Here is a 22535-nt window from a genome sequence, read left to right as displayed (position 1 = left end):
AAGAAACTGGTAAATTCCCAAAATCATTGCTGCAAGATATTCAACAGGTGAAATCTCTCTTAATTATTCTGGAGGACTTCAGTGATTCAAAACCTAACCCTGAAAACTATAGAAGTACATCTGTAAAAGGTTTTCAGAATGGGCCAGCAACTTATACCATCAGTGAGTTTCAATGATAGAAGACTTGTATGTTTTCAAGTAAGAAATTACACTTCATAATGCATACTTAAATGATGAAGAACCAGTTACCTTCCAAGTCAAAAGTCTCAAATTCTAGGATCACCAGTGACTGTGGTCCCTGATCAATAATATAGTTGCAGTTCAGGTTGTTATCATACTGACTAGGGTAGTTTGGAGAGACAATACGACCTTCAGGGCCGGTGAAATTTACTCCACATCCTGCAAACAAATAAATAAAGCACAATTATAATCCTGGTGATAATACTATTCTGTGTTTGCAGTAAGAAACCCAATAATGTACACAAGGACCTCATCTGTCCTGGTGGAAAAACCAGGGAGAGTATCACATACCATGATGGCAAAAGCAGGTCTTACACATACCCAGAGCAGTGTTTTTGGGAAGCGTAGGGCCGTCCCACCTTGAATGTCACACTCTTGGATAGGAGCAGCCCATAGGTCCACAGCCCCTGACCAGAAGGACACAGCTCTGCTGTTCCAGTGGGTGTGGAGACAGCACATTTCAAAACCTCTTAGCATGTACAAATGTGCCTGAATTGGAGGGGGCTTTACTGGGGCACAGGAGCCTTATTTGAAAATGCCCACATTAGTGTAAGTGGTGCCATTCTTGTCTCATGCCTGACATCCAGGAGAACGCAGTCTGCCATGGGGCCACCTCTGGATTACTTTGCTGTATGCAGATGCAGGAAAGGTTTACAACCCAGAAGTTTTCAGGCCCACAGAACAGTTTGTTTTCATGGAGCTCCTTTGGATCCTAATTATTTGCATGGCCTTTGTTTCTCTTTTTTAAGACAAAAGCTTAAAAGAATGCAGTGCACAGTGAAATGCTGGTAGAAGATTAGTAACAGGCATATGAAGCCTGTGACTGTCTCCACTAAGAGATTGTTAGATGTTACTGACTATGTTAGTGCAAACATTATAAAAACAAAAGTGGTTTCAGTTCAGAATTCTGACTGCTTCAATGGTGTTTCCCTCAAAGCACTTAGTTTCTTGCTATTTTCATCTAAATGCCATGAAGGGCAAGTGGTTTCCTTTGGCAACATCCTACAAAAAACCCAAGCAACCAACAGAAGCTGAGCAGTACCTTTTCTACTTCTGGTGGGTTTGACCATCACAAAGCACATACCATGGTTAAACAAATATCTTTTTAAGAAAATTAAAACATTAGTTTCCACGCAGTTTAACTATGAAATTTTAAAATTTAAAGCCTATTGATTCCTTTCAGCACACTAAAAAGGAAAAGGTGGCTGAGAATAACTACAAAATTAGAGCTGCATCTTGGGCAAGTCCGACACTTGAGTTTATTGCACTCAGTATGGAAACTCTTGGTTTCCATATCTGGGCAAAAGCTTCAATGCCTTGTTGGACTGGACTCTGAATTGCTACACACAGGTCAAACTAATCCCAAATGGATTAATTAGGCAGCCATCTGGCTTTAATGTTACTTACTGCTTGTGAAAGATGCAGAGAAACCTGCAGCAGGAGCATCCTGAGACTGAAATACTGTAGTTATCACATTGTTTGGAGCAACAACAGGATCAGGAGCTGAACTTCCACATCCTGTGGCTAACAAAGCTGCTGCTTCTTCATTATTTCCTCTCCACACCTGGCAAGGACAGATTGGAAATGGTTTAGCGCTTTCAAAGTCTAAGTCATTTGTGAGAACCCAACAGGAATTACATATGCAGTTTTTCTTTCCATAGACTAAGGGTAGGATTCATCTCACAGTGAATCTAAGAGTTCTAAATTGGAGCTAATTATACTAGAGTCAGTGGAGCTAAAAAATTCCTCCAAGGAGTGAGTCACAGTGAATAACTTAGGTTGCCAGGGACCTCTGAAGGGCTTCTGGAGGTCATTTGCTTGAACCCTTGCTGGTAACAGAGCAAACACAGATCAGGTCCAGGGGACGAGAGAAAAACATTTTATGCATATCATTACCAACTTCCATTTTATCTCTGCTAACTTAACTCCATACAACCTGTGAATATGCATATCTGTGTAGACAAGTAATTATTACAGGTAATCCTTATGTTATTCAGTAAATAAAACTGTCATGTTAGGTTAGTACATATGCATCAGATAATACCTAGTGTTGCTTATATTTTTTTAATTTATTTTACATTCACTTTTTCAATGACAAGTATCAAAACAAGTCAAAAGTTACTATAATAACTCTTTCTAATAAAGGAAAAACCATGATGTTTTAAAGTATTACTTCAATTGTACCAATAGCCAATTGAAGCTCAATCAAACCAGGCATCCTAAAAAGCGCATGCAAGTTTAGGTAGGTATTTAAGGGAAATCCTCTTCAGGTAATTACTTAAATTTATGTGCTTGAGGTTTACAGTTTAAGTGCCGAATTTCAAGACACATGTAAAATGAAACATAGGTATAAATGTTTGATGTTTCTTAACATTTATATATTTTCCTGAATCAGGGTGTTTATTGACAGGATTTAAAATGTCTGTTTAAATAATGAATTATTTACTCTAATAATAAAATTAATTTTGTTGATGTGTTTGAATAGTTTGAACAGTTTTTTACAGTACTTTATACCCAAAAATATATAATATCTGATTTTTGAAATAATGTGTTTGAAGGAAATTGAGTGGAACTAGTAGAACCACATGAAACTATGATTTCTCCAAGCAACCATCCTAGAAAGGAAAGGGTTAGCCAAGGGTTAGTCTGTAAGTGTAAGCATATGAATCACCTCATTCATGTGACCAGGTGTTTGATGCAATGAATGCTCAAAGGATTAATTTATATAGTCTATAGCCCAGCCAAGGTTTTGCAAAGTCACTATTGATTTTGGATTACTCTCTTTTGGCTGCTCAGTTTGGAATAAATGGAAGAAACTTACATAGTTCTACAGCTTTTCAGATATCTTCGTACATTTCAAATTACACATTTGGAAAAGGAAGTGGGCATCAAAAATTTCAGATCTTTCTCCATGGAGAAAATCTCCAATTGACATAGTTCTGCGTATGTCATTCAGGGCAGTTTAGGAATTTAAAATTAAACACTTTTACTGAGTAGCATTAAGACTTTCATATTAGTGAAATGTATTGTAACATTGCATCAATTAATTGCTGGAGCAGGTTATGAAAAGACAAATCCAATCCCTGTGGAGTGTTTTTCACAGCCTTAAAAAATGAGTGCAACTGTAAGTTGGTTGGTATAGATCAGATGTACAGCTGCTCAAGTCTTCCTACATGTTGCAAAATTATGTTTGCCCTTTATTTCAAGTGGGAGTTGTATTGCTGGGGAGAAAATGAGCACAAAACCACTGAACATATGCCAAATGCCTGAAAAAAAAATGACATGGAAAAATGCAAAACATGTCCACTCTATTCTATTGCTTTGAAAACAATGGTTCTTGAGAACATATGAAAGATCAGATTTCTATCTTTGTTTCTGGAAATTAAAAAAAGAAGTGCAACCTGGACAGTCTAAATACTTATAAAGGAGTTTGGTAGAATTATAGTGTAAAATTCACAGGTTTTTTCTTCACTGGAGTAATTGAAAAGAACTTATCTTAATGCTTTATTTTCTCATTATTTTCTGGTACTGAAATAATATATGCCTTTGTCATATTTTTGATTTTTGGGGATGCATGTAGACTAGTGGGACCCTGCTGGAGGTGGAACCTCAAGAACCAATAAAAATTAAAATTTTGTACAGGCCAGTTCACAAAGCACACAGAAAATGGACTTTATGATACAAGGACTTTAGTTTACATTTCCCAAATTTTGACAGTCCACACCATAACAAATGCAAAACAGGGATCTGAAATGATGACTTTTTAAAGCACTGCTCTTCTGATCTAACCTCAACAATTATTTTACCTTCACATAACTGGTCTGGCAGCTTCCATTGCTATCTGGGATCTGGAAGTTCCTGTGGAAGTTCACCTCCAAGTGTTTGCTTTCATGTGTAATGATGGTCCATGTGCATCTGCTGTTCATGGGAAAGTTTTGAGGCCAATGAGGGGACTTGATTGTACCATCATCTGAGTGAATGATTCCACCACAGCCTAGAAAAAATAGCAACAGATGGGAGAAATGTTTAAATATTTTTGAGTGGTGCTGTGGTCAGCTTTGAATGGTTGTTTGCTTCTGTGGTTGCAAAAGTGAGAGAGGAAAGCCCTAATACTCTGAAACTTCATTCACCCCTCTTGATTTCCTTTCTCCCACCCCTGCAGCAGGGAGGTAGTTACACTCAAGAGGTGTCTCTTTGTACTTCACTTTATTTTCTTCACAAGCTCATTCTTGCCACTTCATAGCTTTTTACAAGGTCCATCTATAAACTCCTGGCAATTTGAAGTGAATATTGCTTTGAAAGAGTGCAGGGGTCAGGAGTACATCTGAGACTGCAGGTTCCCACCCCACAGCATGCACGCTGTGACAGAGAGCTATTCAGAAAAGCACTCTAGGGAAAAAAACCAGTCTACTGATACATCCTTTTTTCTTCTCACTCTGCAGCATGCAAATACTGCAGTTCCACATGTGAATCTGTTCAAGCTACATCCGCTTACCCAGGGCAAAATGGTAACTTCCCCGGCCTAGGCAGCCCTGAGGATTTCAGTGGAATTATGGGATGGGCTGAAAAACATGCCTTTAAAAATTGCTAACAGATTCATTTATAAAGGGCAATAGCTGGTCATGGCTCTGTGGCAGCTCATGATTTTACACAGAATAAGTTTAGTTAATTTGAAACATATTTGCAAATACCATGCCAAGAATAATTTATTGGGCTATGTGTACAGTACTAGCAACCCCTTATTATTTCAGATACAGCGTAGTAAAAGGATGAATAAAGGGCAAAAAACAGTTTTGTAACATCCTAGTTTTTTCCTCTTAATTTAAAAAATATATAACAGCTTTACAAGGAAGGTGGCTTTCATTCTTCTCTGTTGGCAATGGCAATTGTGTTTAGAAGGATGTGGAGCCAAGTTTTGGTCACACATACAGACCTGGAGATTCTCAGTGAACAAATGAGAAGAAAGCTGAAGAAAGTAAACTAGATACATCTATCTGTATCTATATATCTATATCTATATCTATATCTATAGCTATAGCTATAGCTATAGCTATATCTATATCTATCTCTATAGCTATCTCTATATCTATCTCTATATCTATATACATATATAAAAATGAAAACTCTCAGTAAGAACACTGCCTATGCACATGGCACCTGTAGGCTACTGTCCACTACACCATTGAAGAGTGAGCTTCCTTGCACATGAAATCCCAGGGAACAGTGTCAAAAACTTGCTAAAATGACAGTGTATATTCATGCAAGCACAGACTATTGATTTGTTTAAGAAGACATTCCGTCAACTAACTGTGTGAATACAGCTGCATCACTAGTGGACGGAAAGATGATCAGGATCAGCCAGAAGGTTTGCAGCTGGAGGTGACACTAGGAAGCATATGCCAGCTCTGTACTGAGCTGGCATTTCTGTCACCTGTAATTTCTGCCCTGCCACCATCTGCCACATCTACTTTAGTCCTTTAATGACTTCCTGAAGTACACTGCATAAAAATGGTGAGCTACAGAGCGATGATATTTTCAAGACAAGGAAGGCAGCTTTGAGAAATACACCATTCAATCCTGTGTGTATACCACCCTCAGAAGTGTACCAACATCTCCATCACAGTGCAAGAGTTCTAGGCTGTTGCCACATGTGCTCTTTGAGATGTTCTGTCTGTCTTTTTGTTTTGGAACTCACTTCTTCCTAGTTTTAAGTGTTGAAACCAAACCAAACTGTGGAACAATTGTTATTCATGAAGCGAAATGTCTCATAGTCCTTGACAATAGATAGTACTGCTGGGAGGGTAATAGTGATGGTTTCAATTTACAGCCATCAAGAAACTGCCAGTAGGAGGTTTAAAAAGTACAAAATCAATCCAAATTTGAATTCATTGTGCAAGATCAGAAAGCACTGGATAAATACTTAAGTGTTTTAGTACTGGCTTCTTTCAAGGATCCTGAAGATGATGGCATGCCTTTCTTTTGTTCTTTAATGCAAACTTACCTAAAGATTCTGCTGTCCATGTTGCATAAAAGCCACCTCCTTGAATGGAGTGGTCAGAATTAAAGATGATGACTAGCTTGTTGGAGCCAGACCGAATAGTCCCAGGTGAGGTGTCTCCACAGTACGTTCCTATGACAGGAGACCCTGGAGAGCCACCATTCAGGATAGTAACAGAATCCCACTTACAAAGTGAATGCTTTTCAACGTGGAAGGCTGTAAAAGTAAGCTGCAACACACAAAGGTGACATTCAGGTGCTAAAACCAGTCACTCTAGGGGAGAGTTTAAAGCAATTCCAGACAGATCCTGTAGCCATCGTGGCCCAATGATTTCTGGGTACACTCAGAAATCTGACCCTCACTTGATGTTTTCCTGCAAGTATTGATTGGAATCTTGCCACTATAAGTAACAGCAGCCACTTAGCTTGAAGACAGAAGTGGAAGAGGAATTCATAGGTTCAAAACTGGCATCATTGTGTCTTAACCATATTTTGAAACTAAGTATGGGCTTCAAAACATTGCTGAATATGTGCAGGCATCAAACTACTTTCCTGCACACAAAGTTTCTGCTAATGAAATATAACTGACTATGCTAGCAGAAAGCCTTGGGGTTTTTTTTTTTCTTCCTATTATTTTGAATCAATAGACTAACAGCTGCTAAAAATAATGTTTCTTTCCACCAAAACAGAAACAATTCTGTGGTTCGTTCCCATGGGCCTGGATGCATCACATAAACAGACTGGGCTGGACAGGCAGCTCCTGACCCTGTCTCCCTCCCACACCAATGCCATTTGTCCTTGGAGATATGCTCACACCTGGGATTTCCAGTTGAAACATTTAGATTGCTGATTCTGTAGACTCCAGGATTTGTTGATGCTGAAATATTGATGTACACTAGTTACTGCCTGGCCCTGTTTCCATCAGTTCTGGGATTTTTTAAAGTACGGTTCAGTAGCAGGATCTTTGTAGAAAAGTTTAGCAAACATACAGGATTTTTTCCTGTATCTTTTGTGCATCTTCACTCCCACAAGAACCTGTCTAAGGCTAAAAACAAATTTAGCTGTAATAGTTTAAATTCAGAACTTTGCCAGCAACTGAAACTGGCAGCTTATACTGGAAAAAATTAGTCTGCCTTCACTGAGCATGCTGCTACTCAGTCCTTTCAAAACAGAAATCTGCTTTCATCTGATTAAAATTAGTTCTGCTTTAAACTAGTTTGTGGATTAAATAGTATAATCCTGTATTCCCCGAAATAAGTACATAAGCAGTGGTCAGGATATCAAGTAGCAGAAGAATTAGGACTATGGATTTGCATTTTTAACTTCTGTAGTTGTAAGCAAGGAAAAAATGATAGGAAAATTAATGAAAGACACTACATATGAAAATCTGCAACGTGTTCCCACAAAACTACTTTTTAGATTTTTCTTCTGACCTGAACCATAAATGTCACTGATTGTATTTGTGTTTGAAAGAACCAGTGAAATATTTCAGTGAATTAGGTTTTGTACTGCTTGGTCATAAAGGTGCTTAAATTGGTCTGTCAGGAGTTTGACTCAAGAAAGTAGCACCTCAGGCAGACTTCTAATACTTACTGGGAAATTGGAGCAACATTTCATTGATGTAATTTGTACCAGAAATCATATTATGTTCCAGACTAACCAGTAAGACACAAACTGGCTTGAAACTTTCCTGCAGAGAAGAAAACTTTCCTGAACTTTCCTTCAGCCTCATGTTTATTCTCATGATAGTGAGAATATCCATGAACATCCATGAAAATGAGGTATTTCAGTTTTGTAAACATAGCAAGTCATTGTTTAAAGGAGAAGTCAGTGCTATGTTTTGAGGTCAAGTAATACTAGGATCCTTCTGTTTTTCAGAAAGGACAATCTTCAAACATTTTGTTGCATTATCTTCATTCCCTCTTTTAGTTAAAATCAAGGGGAAGATATTTAATTATTCCATATTTCTGATTTTCCAAATTGTCTCAAATCTGTTCCTTAAAACTCAGAAGGTACTTCTCACACTGCATACTATTGTGACATGTTACTCACAGTGATGGTTTCACCTTCAGGGGCTTCCAACAGCCAGGAGCAGTGATTCAGACTGCTGTAAGGCTCGGGGTAGTTAGGGCTTGAGATAACTCCCCATTCACCTGACTGTACACCACCACAGGCTGCAGAAAAAAAAAAATTACATTTCAATGCATTTTCAGAAACAACACTATAATCAAATGAGTGGAAGATTATTCAGCTTGTAATAGTAAAATATATTTAAGATGATCTGATAGAGTTAAAGATGAACAATTTATCTGGGAAATTCCAAGTTTTAAAATCTTAGTCATTTAATATTTAGTAAAAGGATGCAATGACCTTGAAACTTTGTATTTATTCTGATGCTTAATATAACTCTGCAAAACCTCTGCCAGCTGACACATCTGCCTCTTCCACCTTATCGTCCATTTGTTTATCTCACTCTTAAGCAAACCAGGGCCATCCTTGGACCAATACAACGAAGTAAAAAAGTTTCTGATGTGTCTAGATAAGCCCCAAGTCTAAATGCAGCTGTGACAGGAAGAGCAGTTGTTCTGGCACATAAATGGCAAAGTGGTGTAATTTGCACTGATACGGCTTCAAGTAGATTTCAAAATGAGTGCAAAGGTTCAAGCAGCAGAATGCATTTCAGCTCTGCTAGCACTCCAGAGACCTATCTGAAGTAAGTCAAACTTGGCTGGCAGTACCTGTTACATCCCCATTCCCAAGAGCAACCAGCTGCTCTGAGTGTTGCAAAATCTCAGATGTGGTTTGGGTAATGCCAACTGTGAGGCAGAAAATCCGAGAGTTCAACTGCTAGCACATGCTTGCTTTAGAAGATATAAATAGTGGCTAGCACTGCGTAACTCTTGAGGACATCTTTGAGAGTTGATCCCATCATGACTATTCTCCATACCCTCAAATGACTGGCAACATTCCCCAGAAGTGCCTCAGTCAGCCAAGGCAGCAGACTATCGAGCCATTTACCTTCAAATGTGTAATGGGCCAAGAATCCTTTATCTTCTGTGTTTTCATCACTGAAAAAGTGTGCCCAGACCTGGGGGGCAGCTATAACTAGTGGCACAGATGGTGTAGCCTGACCACAAAGCCTGGCTATTAGCTCTCCATCAGCATCCCCTAAGCAAAGAAAAAAAAAAAAAAAGAAACAAAAAAACACAGCACTTTTTGAGTCCCCAAAGAGCTTCAATGACATAAAGGAATATTGCAAACAAGCAATTCATTCTGTTTTGACAAGCAAATGGAGAAGAGTACAAATCACACTTAGTAACTGATTATTTCTTATAAGTGGAGTGTTGCAGTTCATTGTTGGGATCTAAATCAAAGTTCTATTCGAAGCTATACCGATGACCCTTTTAATACCCTGGGCTCCTTTTCTCCCCTTCCTGCCATCCTGCACACTTCCATATGTCATATCAGACACACAAAATCCTCACTGTTCTGCCTCAAAACTACAGACCTTTTGGGGCAGAACAGTGGAAAGAGGTGGCCTAAGCACCATATCACATGGACACCTATTGAACCTTTGTTTTTGTGACATCCTCATTAAAGTCAACAGGGACTCTGAGTTTTCTCCTGTATAGGGATGTGCACCATCCATGAACAAACTGTCATCACTGTAGTAATAGTGGGCATCTCTTTCCCAGGGAGCTCAACATATTGAGTTCTCTGTATGGCAAAAAAAATTTTAAAAAAAAAGAAAAGAAAAAACCCAAAAACCAGCATTTGCTGAAATTCTTGAAGCCTAAAAGGAAGGCATAACACAGGCCACTGTACTCGAGTGACGCTGAATGTTTGCTCAAGCTGGTGAGCTCCTATCTATCAGATTGCTAAAAGCAGTTTCTGTTTATTACTGATCAATTCCCAGGAGAAAGCAAGTAAGCATAATAGAGTTCCTCATGACATCCAGGCAATGCCATTCCTAAGTTCACTTCTCTAATATTAGCAGGTTGCTGGTCTTAAAAGTCTCCATTCAAAAGCAACTCCTAGCTCTGCACTAAGTGGCTGGCCATGCTTGTGAAGAAGGCAGTAGAGCAAGAGAGAAAAATTTTGGGTGATCTTCAAAGCCTTTTCAGAGTTATTCCAAATCATGTGTTGGTTGAGTAACTTCACGTTTCCATCACATGCAAGTGACACAGCCACCATTTGAAATGCCTTGAAGCATAAGGAGGAAAAGGGACAGATAATAAAATTCTATCATGCAAATTACACAGAGAAATGGTACAAACTGTCTTGGCAACATGCACTAAAAACTATATTGACCTGTACAAGCAGAAAACATTAATGATACATTTTGTTCAGGAAAAAGTAGTAGTAACTACTTTTAACATTAGCATGTGAAATACATTTTAATTTTTGTACATTTTATGAGGTGATTAACTATGTGACAGATGTCACTCAGGTTACTCAGTCTCCACAGTGTGAAAAGTGATACCAATCATTGCTTTCATGAATGGCCAGCTGGCCAGAGATCTAGGCTGTTGATAAACAGAAAAAGAAAACAGAAATATTGTGCTGTAACATTTCATTCAAACTGAAGGGAATGGTCTGAAAGACAAAATGAAGAGTCTCCCCCAAAAGCCAAAAGTTAGGAATATATTTCATTGTAGCAATATGCTCATGTGTATTACCATGTAAAACCTACATGCATGTGCGTGATAATTTAATAACTTAATACCTTACCCTAAAAAATTTGAAATACTTATCAATTTAGCTTAAATATTAGTTGGTGAATTACAGTCAATTCTTCTTTTAAAATTTTTTGAGTACTGTGAAGTGTGTTGTGTGGGCATCACAAAAGAATTATGCACATCTCAGCTCCATTTGGGGTGTCTTGGGTCAGTTAAAGCAGACTTTCCCTAAGTATGCATCTGCTGTGTCAAGAGCCTTAAACAGCACCTGCCTGAGTTTAGTGGCATTCTGCACTACTGCATCTCAGTGCTCATTAAATGTTACTTGTCAGCAGACACAGATGAATGAGGGCATTCTGCTTTTGACACCAGGCTAGCTGTGAAATTGGAGGTCCATTAGTAGTGCTGAAATGGACACTGGTATTTAGATGACAAAACTGTGTAGAACAAAGCAAGACTACACTTTCATCCCTTTTCTTTGATTGTATTGCCAGGAGGCCTGAGGTTTATGATAAAGTGAGAGTAGCAGGAACAAATGAGTAACAAAGCAAATATATTTTATTGTTTCTTTCTCTGAGGTTTTTTTCCTATTATTTCCCAGCTCCAGTGCATACATGGGGGAGAACTGCTAGGCTACAGAGCTATGCAGGGTCTGGCTCTACACAGGACAAACCAGTGCTATACAACCTAAAGCTCTTGCTGAAATGAGTGCAAATAAGGATGGGACAGATTCCTGCTCTCAGCCTTTTCACATGCTTCAGAAAGCATTTCTTGGTAAATTAAAACCTGCTGTCTCTGGGACTCACAGGTACCTTTCCATGAAGAAGACAGCTGCAGCTTTCATATTAAATTTGGCATTAGCTGAGTGACTTTCATGTGACATTTCCAGTTGCTTGCTCTTGTGGATATAGATGCTCAAATATGCAGAGATATCACTGGTGCATTAATCCTGTGATTTTTTTTTTTTTTTATTAAAATGCTTTAGTCTGTGTTTTGCAACGTAATCTCACTGGAAATAAGGATTTCTTTTTGGAGAGTCATCTTATAGAACACAAAAATGGATGTGAATTGGGCATGCAGTCCAGAGGCTATGAATAATTCAAACATTCTTTATTCCATTCCTGCTGTCCCTGGAGATATTTCAGGACCAGGGAGAGAATGGGGAATGGACCAAATAAATTATTTTGATGACAGCAAATGCCATCTCTCAAGGCAAATGAAGTGAAATTCACATTGTCCCATGTAAAGAGAGAGTCAGGTGAGTATTGCAAACAGCAAAACTAGTTATCTCCCCAAGATGTCTATCCAGTTTTCCATTTTCTCCCCTGAAAGAACACGTGACCAAATCCATGCATCCATTTCTCTGGTAGTGAAATCTCACTTCTTATCATGGATGCAACATGGAAGGCAGGATGTGAACACTCTCAAATGTACAGATTCTAAAACAGCCACTCCCTGCAAATATATATGAATGAGATTTGGCACAAACAGAGTTGTACAACCAGAATCTTGATGGGCTTCATCCATTCTCCTGCTGAACATACAAACCTATGCGTAGCTCTAGGTAGTCATACTGGCAGTTCTGGTGATGTTCCAAGTGGAAATCCTCAAAAGATATGTAAATGGATGAATTATAGTGAGAGGGATTTTCAATGATCCATTCACAGTTCAGGTTACTCGTGTAATTTCTGATGCCATCATAACCAGGAGAAGAGAAATTCCCACCTGCATGTGCCATCAGGATTCCACCACAAACTGCAGAAACAAAATATGGTTTATTTAAAAGTAGCAATAATTCTTGTATGAGGAAAAATCTTGCCCCTCTACATTCAGGTATGCTCACATGCTGTTTAGATCAAAACCTTTTCCATCTTCCAACTTTTTTATAATTTACTGCTCTGTAAAAGAGAATTCTTCCCTGTTTCCCTGGAATTTATTGGCAAGTCTTTAAAAATATGTATGTAAAGCAAAACCAATTATTTACAGGATCAAATAAAATATTTCAGCAGCACTATCAATATAACAGGCATTATTTAATATTTGGATAAAATCTCACTATAGTTTCAGTTCAGTATTGCTCAGCCCTACTCATTACCCAATTCTAGGCTCAAGAGAAAAAATGTCATGGAAGATACCCTCAATGCCATAGTAGGATGCTTGGGGTGGGATATGGAAAATAAGTTCAAAAGGCTTAAGGCTGTAGTAGTAAGGCTCTGCCAGCTGCCCCCTCTCTGGAGGCTGAGCTTGCAAAAGTAGGTTAGCTGCTCTCTTTCACAAGCTACAATAAATTAATTACTCCCCTGAGTAATAAGGAAGCACTTGAATTATTCATTTATCATTTGTCTATAGCACTATGCTTTTTGAAACTTTTCATGGAATAAGGCCACTTCAGACCATCTCTTACACAAGACTCTGTACAAAAAAAAAAAAAAATCAGTAGGGACAGCAGGGACTGTGATCCATACAAAGGCACATGAAGTCCATTACTCACAGAGATTCTCCATTTTTTTCAAGTTCTTTCAGCTAATTAAAGATAAATATCTGTTCCCATTCAGAGACGAAAGAGAAAAAACATATCAGAGATTTGTTATCTGTTTAGGTAATTTTGTTTTATATGTTCCAGTACTCTAGCTATGAAATGACTTACCAGAGATCATCACTTAGGTTAAAAATATACACTACCTGCATCTTCACTAGAGGTATATGAGACACTGAAGCCTCTGGCTGCACGGGACATATCTGTCACCAAAATGACTTTCATTGTGTTTCCAGTGGATTTCACCTCAGTGCCTGGATTTACCTCCCCACACAGCTTGGCCAGCTGGGGAGAGTTTTGCCCAAGGCCATTGTAAACCTGTGGAGTCGAAATAAACTCTTATGATACCAAAATACAGTCTTATGAGCATCTCCTGTATCATTTAAGAGTGTTTACAATCTTTAGTACAAAATTCACTGATGTCCCTCACAAGGGGTTAGTTCTCAAATTTACCCAAACCTTGGAAGAAACTTTCACTGCCTTGAGTGGATGAGGCCCTGAAGTAAACATCAAAAATAACTTGCTTATTTTGGTGAAATACAAACATATTCTCTCCCTCTCTCTCTATTTTTATTGAGAAGAACACTGTGGTTTGGCTCAATATTTATACATTCAATCACTTAATAATGCCAGCTACTGATCATACTAATTTAATTTCAAGTCACAATCTGTATTCTTGTTAAAGCCAACATGAGCTTTATCAAAATCTTCTCCAACATACTGAGTGCTGGTGGGCATTTCTGATTATTTCAAAAATTTCACTTTTTGATGATCCAGGGATATTTTGCTCAGTTTCCTTCATGCACCCTTTAGCCTAGGAATTAATTTCCTTCTTTCTACTTGCAGTGCAAGCAAGGCAGAAATGATGTTTCCCACTGAGACTTGGAATATATTAGAGTATTGAAGGCATAAAAGCTAGCAGGAAAAAAAATTCCTTTAAGAGATCATTATCTGATAAAAAGCCAGCTGCCAAAGGTTTGTCTAAAGCATCTGTGAAGAAAAACAAGGGAAACATCATCTACAAGCCTCAAGGGATGAATAGCTACTTCGGCCCCCCATGCTGGTACTTGGATTGGCTTCTGATCATCCTACAGTTAATTTCTGTGTTTGCACTGCTTAGCTGAACTAGTGGGAAGCTAAACTCTACTTCACATTCCTGCAATTTCAGAGGAATCGTATTTTTGAGGCATTTGTACATCTGATCAGGTCCAGGTCTGTGTGCCCGGCTTGAAATTTTTTTCACCAAATAAGCAGAAATCAAAAATAAACATGATAAAGTAACCAATATCTACCTTTTTTTTCAAGATGGAGAGTGATATACAAATAAAGTTTCCTGGGGTTTCTCTATCTTTAGTTCAGAGTAGCCATTTGCTACAATCTCTGTCTTTTTCTACTTTTTAAATTTTTTTAAAGGACAGCAAAAAGTAACAACAGCAGTAGATACTTCCTAATTCAATAAAACCTGGAACTGACTGATGGGCTTTGTTTGCCCAGAAAAGAGAAATTGAAAGCTTTCAAAAATCAAATAAATTCTTTTCATAATTGATAAAGAGACAACTCCAGTGATTCCTTGAAGCCTTCTACTCTGCCTGGGCCACAGTTTCAAAATTTCCATACTCCAAAACAAGGAGATGAGTTTAGATGCTCCACAGAGATAACTTTCTCTCATTTATCTGCTTTCCCCAGATTAAATTACTATTTGTCTAAAAACCATACATATATCTGTAAGTGACTTTTCAGCTTTATTACGTCCATTAATTGTCCACAAAGGGATTAGGAAGAGCAGTTTCTGACTCTACACCAAATACTCACAGCCACATAATCTGATGAGCAGCTCCAGTGCTCTTCAGTTTTCATGTCATTAAAGGTTAGGGTCACACGTCGGCCTTCTTCCACTGTGATCCTCCATTCACACACTCGGTTATGTGGGTATAGGTTGGGATAGTTGGGTGAAGTAAATGTTCCAACAGGTGCAGTAAGATCCCCACCACATTCTGAAATATCCAAATATTGGTACACTTCTCAGAGTCAAGCATTGCTTATAGAATTGTAGCAAAAAATAAAAGAAATCAATCAATATTATGAGAAAAAGAGATCCTCAGAGGTTGATTTGATCCCCCTACCCTGTCCATATGTTTGTCTAAACAGCCAAGTTCCTCCCAGTCTTTATCACTCAGTCATAAAAGCAGCTGAGTATTAACTGACCACAGCAACTCCTTTTAGTCTAATTGTTAGTATTTCCTTCTCTTAAGGGCTCATCCCAGGCTTCAGAAGCCTGGATGACCCACAGGCTTTGATGCCATATGATACAAGCCTCTCATTGTGGCAAGACTGAGACATTTCTGACCATGGTCTGTGGTATAAGTTGCTCCCTGAGAGTATATTTAAACCCCACAAATCCAACCTTCAGAACTGGAATCAAAGCGCAGTCTGAATCCCCGGGCATTGACTGATCCATCAGTGACAAACTTGACATAAGCAAAACTGTCAGAGGTGTCCACAGCATCAGGGAGAGTACTACCACAGTACCTGCCCAACAAATTTCCTGCAAAAATCACATAGAGAAAGAGAAATTTTTATCAATATAATATTTATATTTATATTGAGAGGTCACTTTCCAATTTAACTGGACAGGCAGGAGTAAACTAGTGGAATCGAGGTATTGCTGGCAAACAGAAGGGTTTTGTTTGCCTTATTTTGCACCATCAAGCAAGGCAGACACAAGAAGATACTGCACATTGAAAAGGCTCACTTTATACCCAAAGGGAAATGCTTTCAGGAACCTCAGGTGAGGTTTCCTAGTAGTACCAGGGAGGGGAAGACAAACACTGAAATAATTTTCAGACCAGAAGCATTGTATTCTCGGATCTCCACGAAGTCATCTGTGCACTCAGAAGAGCTTTGAATGTCTAGGCCTTCTAGTCTAATGGTAAGATAGTGGCCCCTGGGACCCTGCAGAAACCATTCACACAGCAGGTTGTCTTGATAGTGAAGGTCAGGATACCCTGTGCTTTCGATGACACCAGCTTGTCCTATCACTGTCCCACCACAGGGAGCTGCAAAAGGAAGAATATTATTTAGTTGACTTAAGAACGTCAGAGATGATCTTTCTCCTAAATAAGACTTATAGGTAAGGTAAAACTGACTTGTTCTCTAACTTTGGTAACAAGACAGGAATTACCTTCCAACCATGTTCTCAATCTAATTCAATCAGTCCTGGTTGCTGTTATGTTTTATTTTTTTCACATCCCCTCCATACCCACACACACCTTGCCATTGCAAACATCCCTTCCTCTCTTTCATATCTCTTATAATTTGAATGAACCCACAGCTTTCAATCTAATCTCTATCTATGTCCATATTTACCAGAAGACCTTGCAAACATGTAACAAGTAAATTAAAAAGAAATGAAACTTGCTAAATGTGGATCTCAATTTTTTATGACAGACAAAATTGACATCTGTTTTGGGTCAACAGCTGTAGTTCAGACTCCCTTTTCCTTTCATCCCTTCCATTCACTCCTTGTGATGCCTTAGTGAGTAATCACTGCACAGTGTGTAAAACAGCTATTCATTTTTAATTGTCTCTCTCTGAACACTCATTTCTCTTCAGTACCTGCAAACATAAGTTTGTAGTAAGGCATACAGCAAATGTGCTTACAGGCCCATGGTGTGATTCTGGAGGTGGTCATGTGTAGGTGTAGGTCCAGGAGCAGGACCTTTATTATCCTTGTGGCTTCTTTCCAAATCAGGATATTCTATGATTCTATGAAACAATATCCCCAGGTGGATTTTTTTTTAGTGGCTTCTGTGTCTGTTATTTACAATCTTCCCATGGCAGTAACAGTTGTGTTCCTACTGTCACTTCTGTGAGTCATTAGTGTTTTGTTTCAGGATGACTGGCATTCAGCTAAGACACTGTAAATCTGTTACAGTTAAATGTAAATGATGGCTTCATATACTAATAAGTATATGTATATATGCAAACGTCTTCATATTTATATATGCAAACTTCAGTTTTCACATTCAGACAATAGCATTTCATATTCATATGATAGCACTCTATGTTGGCTTTAGTGTTTCAGATCTAATGCAATGAGCAAAATTCTGTATAAAACAATACAGTTCACTACTTTGCCTTTGAGAAATTAACAGTCCTAAGCTTTCCTATATAAGTGATACTAACATAATGGCTGTTATTCTTTGAAGATTATTAACATTATCAAACCCAAAAAAGTATCATAATTCTGAATCTGATCAAGGACTATTTTTTTCTTGAATTTAACTTTTTTCTAGTGCTTTCTAACCCTGTTTTTGCAGCTTGAGAATGAGTAACTAAAGTATTTCTTTCCCAGATGGCAAATAATGGTTTTCATAGCTCACTCAATTTTCCAGTCCATTATTATGCTGCCCCTGTTTATCTAGCAGCTTTATTATAGATTTATTTACATTTACATAGAGAAGCTCCTAATTTATTCTTCTACTGCCAATTCTCAGCTGATCTTCACATTCCCCTTCAGAACCCAGCTCATGAAAGTGATACTAAATTTGCAGGCTGAAAATCAAACATGTTACATGACTTTATCCACACTGACCTTTTTTCTACTGCTCCTTTGACAACTGTTTATGCTACTGCTGGTCTATGAGCTCTTTCCTATTAATATTCCCCTAATTTTCAGCTCTTGCTAGGTGCAGAACATGCTGATATTCTGATGCCTTAGCTCTACCAGTAACTGAAAGAGGCATGGTCCTATCAGCCCATCCCACAAGTCTGATTTAAGACCTGTTACAAAAGTCTAACACTTGAAACAAAAATCTTTAAAATCACAGAAAATGATAAATGCAAGCATTACCAATGGAGTATTTAGCATTGAATCCCACGTGTGTGGCACTGTTGTCAGACCTGAACCTCAGGTACATGACAGCTCCTGAGGATCTCTGTGAGCCTGGCATCAAACCTCCACACAGCCTGGCAATGAGGGGGGCACTGGAGTCAGCACCGCTGCGCAGCTCTAGGTAACTGGAAGTGCAGCTGGAAGAGGAGACAATTTTCTTTTCAGTGTATGGCAGTAGTGGTTCAAAATCACTCCAGTACATGCACAAAGCCACGAAGCTGTAGTGAATTAGATTGGTTTCCATGCAGTGCGACCAGGACAGAATCAACAGGATCATAATCTATTGCAGTTATGTAATAATTGAATCAAAAGAAGTGCTAGAAACATTGAGAAAGATTCATCTAAAACACAGTCTATGATCAGATCAGATCTGAAAAGAGCAAATTCTGGGCAGGGATATGAACAGCTATGGCAAAGTAGTTGTGATCATCTTAAATGCATTTTTTGGGCAGGATTCAGATTCAGCAGATATTCCCTATTAGTCTCACTGAGAGGTGTGGAATTAATAGACAACAAGAGAGATTAGGCGAATAAAAATTCAGTTCTGGGGTCTAATTAGGTGGGCATACAAAGACCCAAAATATCTTAACGATAAGCTTTGCGTTCAGAATGGTGCAGTGTCCTGGAAGCCAGAAAGAACACCTTTGGGATTCTCCATCCTTCACTATTTTTCCTGGACAGGGTTTCACAGGCTCACCTTTGCCTTACAGCCTCTGTCAATGAAGATACATCAGCTGGAAAATAACCTTGTTTTATGGTTCAGGCAGGGAGGGCAAAATGTGCAGACCTATTGCAAAGCAGCTGCTAGGCAATGGAGGAGGGAGCCAAAGTGTCATGGTGGCAATCCATTGGCTTTAAAAGCAGCCAAGATTCCAAATTACTGAAAACCTGAATATGGAAGGACTACAGGGCACAGATTTTACAGAAAGCACCTTTCTATCATGGATGTTTCCACTTTTTCTGTCATACTAATTTCTATTACGCATTGCAACGTCCGAGGATTGTAAGCCAATGACCTGATAGCTTCAGTGATCTCTCAAAAATTATTAACCCCATTTGATTTTACATATAGAAGTGTTTGTTTTCTGGGAGGAATTAGAGAAAATAACAGAGAAAGAAAAATCAAAATGGAGTCTCTGAAGAAAAACAGGCAAAACAATGTGGATGTATACTTTGGTGAAGGTTCAATGTAAAACTGGTCTTCAAATTGCAGCTCTACTGCATGTCCATTGGGAGCAGTTATGGTCCAGACACAGTCAGCATGCGGAGGGTAATTGCTCGGATAGTTGGGGGAAGATGTATATCCACTGGGGTTGAAATCACTGATATAAATGTTCCCTCCACAGGCTGGGAAAGAAAAGATTGCCAGTAAAAAAACAGCATGAAAAGGAAATGGGTGAGGCATCAAAAAAAAAAAAAAAAAAAAAAAAGACATCACTATATTCCAACACAGTTTCCTTTTGATATCATATAGTCACATCAAAAAACAAATGCATTTTATTACTTCTGTGGGAAAACATTTTAATGCAATAGAATCCTATACTCCTGTGTTTACCTAGTCATTCTCATTTCCAAATGTTCAGGGTCCTGAATTGAACTGTTATTACTTCTTCTTGGATTACTTATAAAACAAGGAAAAAACATATTTCTTGCCTTGTTCTTATGCCTATTCCCAAGAGCTAGAAAGCTCACAAGTCAGACCCATCAACATTTCTGTGAATCATTCCCAACTTCTACTTTTCAAGAACTGAAATGTCTGAGATAATAATGAATGTGTGAGGAATGCCAGTCAGAGCAAACATGAAGGTTTGTTCAGGTCCTTTACCTGACAAAAATATCTTTATTTTGACCAGAACCTTTCTGTCCCGAACTCCCTCTACATTCTAGCAATACTGGTTTAACATGGAGCTTTACTCAAGTTCCATGAATTGAAGTGGTAGAAATGCTATTGTACAGCTTCACCTATTCTCCTCATGAATTATGTGAAGTAATGCTAATTCTTTGGGGCAGCAGGGAAAATAGGCAAAAATCAAGCACTTACAGATTTGAGCTGATTGACAGGTTGCCTTAGTTGTTTAGATATTCTGTTTAACAGGTCTCCAGGTGTGCCAAGAAGTGTCTGTTATGAACACAGTGGGATAACTGCAAATGCCAAGTTTGTGATTTCCTCCTGGGACCTGGGTCTCTATTTTGTTCATTCTTTCAAAGAAGTTAGCTTTGGCAATTAATATTATTTTCTCAGCTGGGAGTAAAACTTGTGAGAAATGTTGCCACCTTTCTAGACACATTACCTTGAAAAACTCCTGACTTCATTTAGCCCTTGCACAGTACTACATGTTCAAAATAAAGTTCATGTTTCCAGGATATTTTCCTTTCTTGTATGAATTTTTAACATCTCTTCCTAAGTGTAGATGCTACTTTCCTACTAAAGGGTCTTTTTTTTTTTTTAATTTAAATCTTAAATCTATCTTTAATATTTTCAGCTTCTGTGACCCGAGCCTGATACTGTTTAAAAAGGAGAAATCTGAATGTCAGATCAGAAGTCATGCAATATGGGACATTTTTGCAGACATCCAATTTTACTAGGGTTGGGACTTTGATAAAAATATCCTTTAAGAGGACAAACTCCAAGTTACATATGTATAAGTTGCAGAATTTTAGTTGTTACCTAGACTTACCTAGACTCTTAGCCTCATATTTCAGTTTGAATCCTTGACCCTCATTGCTACTGTCAGAAGTGAAGTGGACAAACAGCTGGTTGTCTGTGGTGTACATGGTAGAGATGGGGCTGCTTCCACAGAAACGTCCATTCCCTCTCGCAGACACCAAAGGTGGGGCAGCATTATCTAACCCATTCTTCAGCTAAAACAGAAATTGCTAATGTTACTCAAGCAAACAGCCCTGGAATGTAAACTCTGTGCACACCTCATCTTAATTTTTCCAGACACAGGGAAATTGAATAAACTAGTGATTAATCAATGCACATTAATAAAAAAGAGAGAGAGTGAGATAGAGAGAAATATCTTTGGTATTTCTCTTCTGGTGGTTGCACCCCATGACATTTTGAGCTGCTCTACTGACATGTAAATCTGTAAGATTCGGTAGCTTTAATAGCTTTGAGGATTTGGTGACCCAGCCAAAAACCTCACCTCCACGTAATCTCCAAGGATGCAGGAAGTATCCTCGCTCTTAATCTGGAAAGGCTGTTCAAAATGAACAGCAATGATAGATCCAGTGGCTACCACTACATGCCAGGAACAATTTAGATTAGGAGAATAGTTTTGAGGGTAGTTGGGGGATGTTATCACACCCCTGCTTGTGTGCAAATAGCCTCCACAACCTGAAAAAAAAAAAAAGATAAAAGTTGAAGCAAAGAGAAAAACCCAAAAGTGTCAAGTATTCAAGTATTCCTTTTGAGAAAAACCCTGTCTCCTAAAAGATGTGATGGGTTAAAATAAATTTTGGAATGAGTGTATGAAGAGCTGAGGGGCATATAGCAATGCACATGATGAATGATCTCCCAAATCGCAAGCTTACAGATTTCAGGATGACATACCAAAATTCCTGACTGTGAGACTCAGATTTAGCAGATGACTAAGCAGGCAGCAATGTCAAGGACCTCCCATAGCATGAGGTTATCAGTACCCTGTCTGAGGACATTGTTTCTAGCCATGGACCAAAACACTACCATCTACCCCAGCTGTCAGTCAGAAAAACTTCCCCAGTTGTCACTGTTGCCCTAACACTTTCTTGGTGCCTCAGCCCATTCAGGAATCTGTCATCATTCCTGAGCTCTTCTGGGAGGACTGTTGCTGGAACTTGCTGACATTCCTGCTAGAATTTATAAGGATTCCTGCATTTGTTCCTTTCTGCTTTGAGTCATTTATTTCTTTCTCTTAGTTGAGCATTCTTTCACCCTTCAGCTGAGCTATTAGAAACTTAGGCATATTCTTCCTTCTGAGAAGTGACTGGTCGGATTGAATCATGCTTTGTTGCATTATGTTGCTGGGAAAATAGCAAATTCTACCTTTGTAGAGTCAGAAATTTACTAACACATATTCATGAGAGGTGAATTCATGAGAGATGTGTGTTTAATTAATTAAATTGTAGACAGCTCTTAACAAGTGCCAGAGTCTCCTACCCCTTTGCTAGCAGCAAGGCAGACATTTATCTAGGGGAGAAGAGAAAT

At 38.5% G+C, this 22535-nt stretch overlaps 1 protein-coding gene across 1 annotated transcript in view; it reads right to left on the bottom strand.

Annotated features, from left to right (window-relative positions):
• Positions 1–22535, bottom strand: part of CUBN (cubilin) — a 142694-nt gene that overhangs the window by 27782 nt on the left and 92377 nt on the right. Inside the window, exons 42-56 of the mRNA XM_038127092.1 lie at positions 21496–21686; positions 21025–21208; positions 19519–19693; positions 18305–18483; positions 16299–16508; positions 15857–15997; positions 15265–15446; positions 13599–13770; positions 12465–12671; positions 9256–9405; positions 8290–8411; positions 6242–6467; positions 4047–4234; positions 1648–1804; positions 250–399 (exon numbers count right to left, since the gene is read on the bottom strand). Coding sequence (XP_037983020.1) covers positions 250–399; positions 1648–1804; positions 4047–4234; positions 6242–6467; positions 8290–8411; positions 9256–9405; positions 12465–12671; positions 13599–13770; positions 15265–15446; positions 15857–15997; positions 16299–16508; positions 18305–18483; positions 19519–19693; positions 21025–21208; positions 21496–21686 — 2634 coding nt within the window. The remainder of the gene's footprint in view (positions 1–249; positions 400–1647; positions 1805–4046; positions 4235–6241; positions 6468–8289; positions 8412–9255; positions 9406–12464; positions 12672–13598; positions 13771–15264; positions 15447–15856; positions 15998–16298; positions 16509–18304; positions 18484–19518; positions 19694–21024; positions 21209–21495; positions 21687–22535) is intronic.

The sequence above is a fragment of the Motacilla alba genome, chromosome 2 (genome assembly GCF_015832195.1).
Source record: "Motacilla alba alba isolate MOTALB_02 chromosome 2, Motacilla_alba_V1.0_pri, whole genome shotgun sequence".
NCBI classification, from domain to species: domain Eukaryota; kingdom Metazoa; phylum Chordata; class Aves; order Passeriformes; family Motacillidae; genus Motacilla; species Motacilla alba.
The sequence above is the reverse complement of the archived record's forward strand: the minus strand, read 5'-3'. Positions and strand labels throughout refer to the sequence as shown.